General features: G+C 44.9%; 1 protein-coding gene across 1 annotated transcript; it reads left to right on the forward strand.

Annotated features, from left to right (window-relative positions):
- Positions 1–2,697: 2,697 nt before the first annotated feature.
- Positions 2,698–5,567, forward strand: LOC142996579 (kazal-type serine protease inhibitor domain-containing protein 1-like). Its single transcript, XM_076147537.1, has 4 exons — positions 2,698–3,634; positions 3,896–4,056; positions 4,265–4,412; positions 4,523–5,567. The coding sequence occupies exons 1-4, from the start codon at positions 3,055–3,057 to the stop codon at positions 4,606–4,608; spliced, it is 975 nt and encodes a 324-aa protein (XP_076003652.1). The 5' UTR covers positions 2,698–3,054; the 3' UTR covers positions 4,609–5,567.
- The last annotated feature ends 2,652 nt before the right edge of the window (positions 5,568–8,219 follow it).

Consider the following 8,219-nt stretch of genomic DNA (forward strand, 5'->3'; position numbering starts at 1 on the left):
TAACGTGAGCTGAAATGATCATTCCCTATACTTGGGCCATTTAAACTCTTGTGATCTGTATGCAGCATTGATGCTCGTATTTAGGTTGGTTTTCTTTACAAAGATGTTTTTCTGTGTTTGTCATTCAAAGCCTCTGAAACGTTTCAATCTGCTTTAATCGTCTATAAACCGACTCTATCTGAGTTTCGTGTTGATCCCTGCTCTCCATCAATCCCCTGATTATTTTCATGGATTCTATGATGAGGTCACTTTGTATTTGACTGAATTGAATCTGAAACACAAATTCACAGTGATTCTATAAAACCTATAAAGTTTCTTAATGTGCAGATGTTTAGTATGTAAGTCACAAAGGTCAAACTTTAATGTTTGAGTTTCTATAGAAACGTTTTGTCTTGTAAACACTGAAGCTGTAGACGCCGTTTCCTTCCTGTCATCAGCACTTTGTGTAGGAATGTAAATAATTGACCTTTGACCTGTAGGTGTTATTTTGTGTCATGGGAGGGGGTCAAAGGTCACCACTGATATAATTAAATAAATATGTCAGATGTTAACATTAATAACAAAATAATAATCAAAGAGATATTATGTCAAATAAAACTGTGTTCTACAAAATCATATTAATAAAGTTTAATTATAAGACAAAAAAAATATGTGATTCTCCTCTCCTTATCTCCTCTCCTTTCCTTGTCTCCTCTCCTTGGCTCCTTCCCTTATCTTCTCTCCTTGTCTCCTCTCCTCTCCTTGTCTCCTCTCCTCCCTGTGGTTGTAATGGTAGTGTAGCACTTCCTCCCGTTGCCATGGGAACCAGTGTATTTTTAGAGTCTAGTAACAAAGCCAGCGTGAATATTTAAATACATTAAAACTCAGGCCTGCAGCTTTTCCCACAATGCACCTCAAATGTCCTCGTCATTAAATCAAGCTGAGGTTGACTGATAAATCCTGAGCCTGGCGTAGAAACCTCCAGAAGCACAGATTATCATGTGGCAACAAGCATAGAATACAAATATTCATGGGCAAGGGTTGATTGATAAGTTATGAGCCTGTCACCGACTGTTCCTACAATGCTGGATAAATTGTACACTGAAAAATTCTCTACATTTTGCAGTTAGATGCTGAAAATGTTAATATTTTTCTTCCTTTTTTTAAGGTTTGTAGTTTTTGGTTTTTGTCGATTGTCTCAATTTGCCTGTGAAGGTTCTCAGTCATCCAGGTCCTGGTATGGAGATGCTAGGAAAGGCTTGAAGACGTTTCACCTTTCATCCAAAAGCTTTTTCAGTTCTGGGTTTTCTCTTGGTTTCCCCCTCCTTCTTTACAGAGTTCCTCCATTCAAGTTTAAAATAAAGACATTTTGAATCTGTAACTAAATTCAATTATTCTGTGGTATTTCTGCGGTAAATGTTCTTTATTACTTCCTTCTATGACGTCTTTGGTTAATTATTAAACAAAGCAAAACAATGCCACATCTGTCTGATCCAACGGAAGGGGGGGGCAGAGCTTAGCAAACAGGAACAACGTTTCAAAATAAAACAATAATTTGGGCTCTTATTTGACAAAAAAGCCAAAGTTTTCTTCTACTTGGTTCTTTGATACCCGAGTAGTTCTTAGTAATACTTCTGAATTGTTTTTCTTCTCTCTTACTACATTTGAATCTGCGCTGCTTAGTCGTAGGAATGTGTGTGAACGTTTTTGTGAACGTTTTTCCTGCAGAGTGAAAAAAGTATTCTTCTTTGTGGTGCTTTGATTTTCCTCACAGACCTGCAATCAGCTGTAGAACGCAGGTGAGTGGGAGGAGGAGCAACACCCACAAGCTGTCAGTGTGTTTGTGTGTTTGTGTGTGTTAGCTCCACCCGGACATTAAGGCTCTATATTTATCTGTCAGCTGCTGCTTTTGTTCTGTAATCAACAACAACATCAATCAACTCTCTGCAGAACTCTGAAGCTGAGAAAGCTCAGGATCTCTTCAAAAACCAAAACACCTCAATGCCCCAGGAACCTCCTGCTGTACCGGTGGGACCTGTAGCGGGACAGCGAGAGCCTCTGCTGAATCCCGAAGACAACCTCCAGACCCCCACCTCCTTCACACACCTGGAACTTTGGAATCTGCTCTGGGACCCTTAGACTATCTTCGAGTACCTGTGGAGCCTCCTGCAGGTCCCTTGGAACCTGCTCCAGGGCCTGGAACCTTCCCTGGTCTGTGATGACTTCAGCAGCTGCTCGCGCCGCTTGGGCTCGCGGGGGGAGGGGAGGCGCACAGCTGCTGCGCGTGCGGATCACAAACAGCCGCACACCTGTCAGGTTCAAAATAACAACTCAGGAAGTAGCGACGCTGTACTTTCAAAATAAAGTGCACGTCCTGAATGATTGTAGTAAATTAACAGATCAGTTTTACTCCATCGCCTGTAGCCCCTCGTATTTCATTGTGATTGGACCTCAGTCGTGGATTCGTTACACTGTTTCAGTCTTTTTCTCTTTTCTCCATGGACGCCCAACATTCATTCATTAACATTACACATTGTTTACATCCTTGGGCTTAGATTCTCATTTACCATAGGTCTCAAATCTGACCAAGTGAGATTTCATACCATTTCAGGTTTAGGAACACTTTTATTTCAAAGGTCTTTACCGGAAGCTTTGTTTTCCATTCTGTTTTGTTCTGTCTGACTTTAGTGTGAGCGTCTATGTGTGCGTGTGCGCGGAAGCCTTTGCCTGTGCCGATGTGTGTGTGTGTATGTATTTAAACACATGTTGGGCTCCGACAGAAACTCAGCAACTTTTCCTCTTCAAAAGTGTAGAATTTTGTTTTGTTTGTATTTTTTAAATGAAGTTTACTTGTGTTTATTTTATTTTATTTCTTTATGAGTTTGACATCTTAACTTTTTTTTAGTTTGTTTTTGTTTTTGTGTTTTTCCTTAGTTTTTCCTGGTTTTCCTAACAGGAATGTGGACACAGCAGCGGTGATCCCTGCCCGCTCCCGGTGAGCCTGTGAGGGGTTTGTGACCGGACCGGACCGGACCGGGTCTATCTGAGCGGGCGTGCAGTGAGATTCTGGCGGAGATGCGGGCGCTGGTGGAGCTGCTCCTCTTGGCTCTCTGTGCCAGTGTGAACGTCCAAACCTCCGCGGCTTGGCCGAACAAACTCCCCGCGCTCAGCAGCGACCTGCCCGGGCAGCTTTCCTCCCCCAGCGACCCCCTGCTGGACTACGACCGGCTGGACGAGGTGCTGGGAGCCGGGCGGAGCGGGCTCTGGAACGGGACCGAGGCGGGCTGCGGGCCGTGTGAGCCGGAGCTCTGCCCGGAGTCCCGCGGCTGCCGGGCCGGCCAGGTGCTGGACTCCTGCGGCTGCTGCAGGGAGTGCGGGAACCTGGAGAGCCAAGCCTGCGACCCGGGCCACAGAGCCGTCTACTACGGGCTGTGCGGGACCGGGCTCCGGTGCCAGGCGGACCCGCGGCGGGCAAAGAGAGGAGGAGGCGAGTTAGAGGAGGAAGGGGAGGAGGAGGAGCAGGTGTGTGTGTGTGAGGAACAGGATCCGGTCTGCGGGTCTGACGGGAGAACCTACATGAATCCGTGTCAGTTCAGAGAGGCTTCATTCTCCAAACCTCAGCTGAAGACCACAGGGAGGGGACCCTGTAAGACAGGTACGGCTGCCTGTCTGTCTGTCTACCTGTCTGTCTGCCTGCCTGCATACCTGCCTATCCGTCTGTCTGTCTGCCTGCATACCTGCCTGTCTGCCTGTCTGTCTGTATGCCGTTCTACCGGTCTGTCTGTCTCCCTGTCTGTCTGCCTAGTGTTCTACCTGTCTGTCTGTGTCTCTAGTTTTATACTTCCCTGATGTAAACATAGACATATTTAGTGTGTGTGTCTCTCTGTGTGTGTGTGTGTCTGTGTGTCGGGGGCAGTCCCGGTCATAAAGGTCCCCCCTCAGAACCAGGTGAACGGGACAGGCAGCAGCATGATTTTCCTCTGTGAGGTCTTTGCATTCCCAATGGCTCTGGTGGAGTGGAGGAAGGAGGGACAGGATGTGGTCCTGCCTGGAGACGATCCACACATCTCAGTCCAGGTCCTCAGCGCCGCCTTATATTCTCACGAGTTCACATGATTGGTTAATCTGTTCTGTCTCAGTTCTGTGTGAATGTGCTGTAGTTGTGAGTTCACCTTTTAGCTCAGCCAATCACAGAGCACCTCATGGATGTTCTTGAACTTCTCACCAACGAAAATTGACATATGGTTCTGCCTGTCTATCTGTCTGTCTGTCTGTCTGTCTCCAGTCTCGGGGCGGTCCTCTGAAGTATGAGCTCTCCAGTTGGTTGCAGATTGAGGGGGCGGAGCATAGCGACTCAGGGACCTATAGCTGCATCGCCCATAACAACCTGGGCTCTGTCTTCGCCTCTGCAGTGCTGGGGGTTCTGGGTGCAGGTAAGAGACGGGTGAGACAGAGAGAGACAGAGACACAGACAGACAAGTTGATTTGACCCCTCCCCTCTCTCTCTCTTTCTCTGTCTCTCTGCCTGTCTGTCTCTCTGTAGAGGAGCTGTCTTCCTACCTTGCACAGAGCGTGTCAGAGATGGAGCAGCTGTTGGGGACCTCAGATTACGACCCGGACGACTACTGACTGACTCCTCCCACAATCCTTTGCGTCCACCTGCCCGCACACTCTACAGTCTGCTGAGCCACAGGGATGATGACATCACACCCCGTGACGTCACCTGGACGAGGAGCTAAATGGTTAAAGCAGGGTTCTGTCTGGAGCTCGTTAACCCTCTGCAGCCTCAATTTGGATTATTTAGCATTTAAAGAGACTAAGATTACTTTTAAACTTTGTGAAATCAGCCAATAGCAGTCCTGTTGGGGTAACGCATCAGAACGACATCACACGGGTCGTTCGCATTTTTCACTTCCTGTTTCCTCTCAAAGCGCTCTTACAGTCTTGTGTGTGTTGAAATAAAGCAGTGAGTCGGTCTCAGAGAGAAGTCGTGGTTCAACAAAACTCGTTCAGCCAAGATTTAGAAACAACATCAAACTAAACTTTAACGGAGATACGCCGGAACTTTTTTTCTGTTGATGTATCTTCATCAACTCCTCGTCATCATTCAAAACCAAAACACGCGTTACCTCTGAAACCTCCTAATTGACTGATGCGACCTCCGACCTCTTAAATCATTGAGGAGCTGAGCACTTCCATGTACTGTACACAGTGAGAGCAGTGTGATGTTTTTCATTGTGGTGTTTTGTCATTTTTAGAACTTTGACGCATTTAAACTGAACTGTCTCTCTGACCTGTAAACCACGTGACCTATGACCTGTGAAGCTTCTATCAACAAACTTGGACAAACTTCCTGAAAGCGGGAAGCAGGTTGACTTCATCTCAAAGGAGGAGACATTTCATAGTCTGTAAAAGTCTAAAAGTTTGATGTGTGTGAGTGGAGCAATACTACAGATGTCATTAAAATCAGTTATAGTTTAACTCTGTTATAACTGTTAAGTAATTTAAAAATAGAAGTAGTTCTTGTCAATTATAATATTCACTAATGATTTAAGATGGTTAAATGTCTTTGTACTCTGTGTAAAATGATGGAACATGTTGAGCATGTTGATTACATCATGTCTTTATATATGTAATTATATTATTAATAAATATAGAATAAGAATACGGCCCACTGTGTTTCTCCTTCACTTCATCCTCTCTGTCTGTCTGTCTGTCTGTCTGTCTCTCTCCCTCTCTGCTTCTCTCTCTCTGTCTTTCTCTCTCTCTCTGCCTTTCTCTCTCTCTCTCTCCCTTTCTGCTTCTCTCCCTCTCTGTCTCTCAGCTTCAGTCTGATCTCTGAGGAATGTCTCTGTCTGTCTGACAGCCGGTCATAATTACAGCTCAGAGGAGACACACACACACTCACTATGGCGCTGGTTTTAAGTTGCTCAGAGGAAACCAGACAAAAATAAATTTTGGGGACTCCCAAAATGGAAAAACCAAAGAAAAGAACCTCCAAACTGTATTTAAACAGAAATAACACACACAAGCTGGGAACAGACAGAAGTATCTAATCCCTCCAGCAGAAGTGTGTCGAGTTGGAGATTTTATTGGAAAATTAACTGAACTCACTAATAATCAGTCAATCCTTGTCCAAAGCCTTGTGTGTGCCTGGCAGATCATTAGAGGTCAGGCTTAGAACTTATCAATCATCCCCTGTTTGTGTGGTAACTGAGTAAACTTTATACCTTCCTCTCTGGCTCTGTACATTTTGGTTCAAAAGACAGACAGACAGGCATTCAGAGAGATAGACAGGAAGGTCAGAAAGAAGAATGGAGAGTAAAGGAGAAGAGTGTGTTTGGCCTGAGGGTGGCGCTGCAGTGTGTTTACTGTTTTCTGATTGGCTCATGTTTACTGTTTACGCTTGTTTCCATCTAACCTCTCATTTCCACTCAGAGAAATAAACATGTGACCAATCAGATGTATGTGTGTGTGTGTGTGTGTGTGTGTGTGAGAATAAGACTATTGATGAAAAACAGATTTTATCCTGAAAACACATCGCAAAAATCAATAGCAGACAAGCTCTGTGTGTGTGTGTGTGTGTGTGTGTGAGAATAAGACTATTGATGAAAAACAGATTTTATCCTGAAAAGACATCGCAAAAATCAATAGCAGACAAGCTCTGTGTGTGTGTGTGTGTGTGTGTGTGTTTAGCAAACTAATAAGTAGTGAAATGATGTGATGAATGATGACAGAGCGTTTCAGTCTCATTCATGTCATCAGTTTGTGAAGAAGTGAAACTCTGCAGCGTCGTATCAAACTGCTTAAATCCACAATCATGGACAGATTCTAGCAGTCTGAGTAGATTTTAGTGTAAGGACTCCAGAGATCAGAGGTTCTTGAAGGTTCTACGTGTCCCTGCTGAGATTCTAAGGGTCAATGAGAAGGTTCTACATCCCATAAAAAATTCACTTCATTCATTAATTCTACCATTAATTGATCGGGGACATCTCTGAGGGGTTTCTAGGTTCAGTGTGAAGGATCCTTAAGGAGAGTCTTGGGCAGGGGCCTCCAACAGTCCTGAATGGATCCTGGAATCTTCCATAGAAGGTTTGGATCCTGAGAGCAACCAGGACTGGGTTGACCCCTGGATTCAGGGTTCGTGTGGGACACACACCTTCAGCTTCAACCTCCTTTACTGGCAGCTCGTCTCCTTGTCTCTGTTCTCTGTGTCTGTGTGTCTATGTGTACCTCTGCTGTCCACCATGATCTTCAGACTAGCGTTCAAACCAGAGTTTCAAAAAACACACACAAACGAATAGAATGTTATGCAAAGTCCTGGTATGATTACGGCACATAGCAACGATACAATGAGTGATTTCAGACTCCTTTAATTGAATGTATTTCTGAGTGATATTGTGATTCCATATGAGGACACAGTGATCCTGTCAGACAGATCATCATGACCTCTCTCTCTCTCTGTGGCTTCTTACATCCACACTTCAACAGTACTGTTGGCTTGCAGCCCAACAGTAACAGCAGCGATGTGAGGAGCAGAATGGAGGGCAATGAGTCATACCGTCGCTCAGATATACAGCAAAGTTTATTTAAATTGTGCTCATTAAAACAATTCTTTACACAAAAACATGAATAGAAAGCGGCGTCCAATTTGTGCATGCAGGTAATTTCAGACTACAAAAGGTCAAAACATAGACAACAGGAAACTGATGAAGGATGAAAATAAAAGAAATGACTTGAAAAGGAAAATAAGCCTAAATAACCTTTAAACTACTAACTTTCACAGCTTTTATGGAAACGTGCAGGTGTGGCTAGATGTGACCGTGGTCTCGTGTTTTGTAGGTCCAGATGGTTTCTCCTTTGGTGGTGGCAGGGCTCATCACAGGACTTGTCCTTTTCCTCTACTGCATCACCATCATCATCGGCAGCGAACTCCCTCACCATCACCTTCCAGCGAGCTGCAATGAGTCTGTGCAAGCTTATAAATCACAGTCTGTTACTTAGATGTTCTCAGGCCATGTGACCGTGGTCTCGTGTCTAGTAGAAGGTCCAGATGGTTTCTCCTTTGGAGGTTGAGCAGGAGCAGGAGTGTTGAGGTCCACCTGCCTGGAGGACTTTCCCCCTGGTTTAGACTTTGACTCCTACACAGACACTCTATCACAGGTAAAGCACGACTCACCTCCATGGTGAACATAGCAGCAGGGCTATTCACAGGTTTTTCGATCGCTATCATGCATTGG

Source organism: Genypterus blacodes, unplaced genomic scaffold (genome assembly GCF_046128005.1).
Source record: "Genypterus blacodes isolate CSIRO-AG114 ecotype Tasmania unplaced genomic scaffold, CSIRO-AGI_Gbla_v1 ptg000038l_1, whole genome shotgun sequence".
Lineage (NCBI taxonomy): Eukaryota > Metazoa > Chordata > Actinopteri > Ophidiiformes > Ophidiidae > Genypterus > Genypterus blacodes.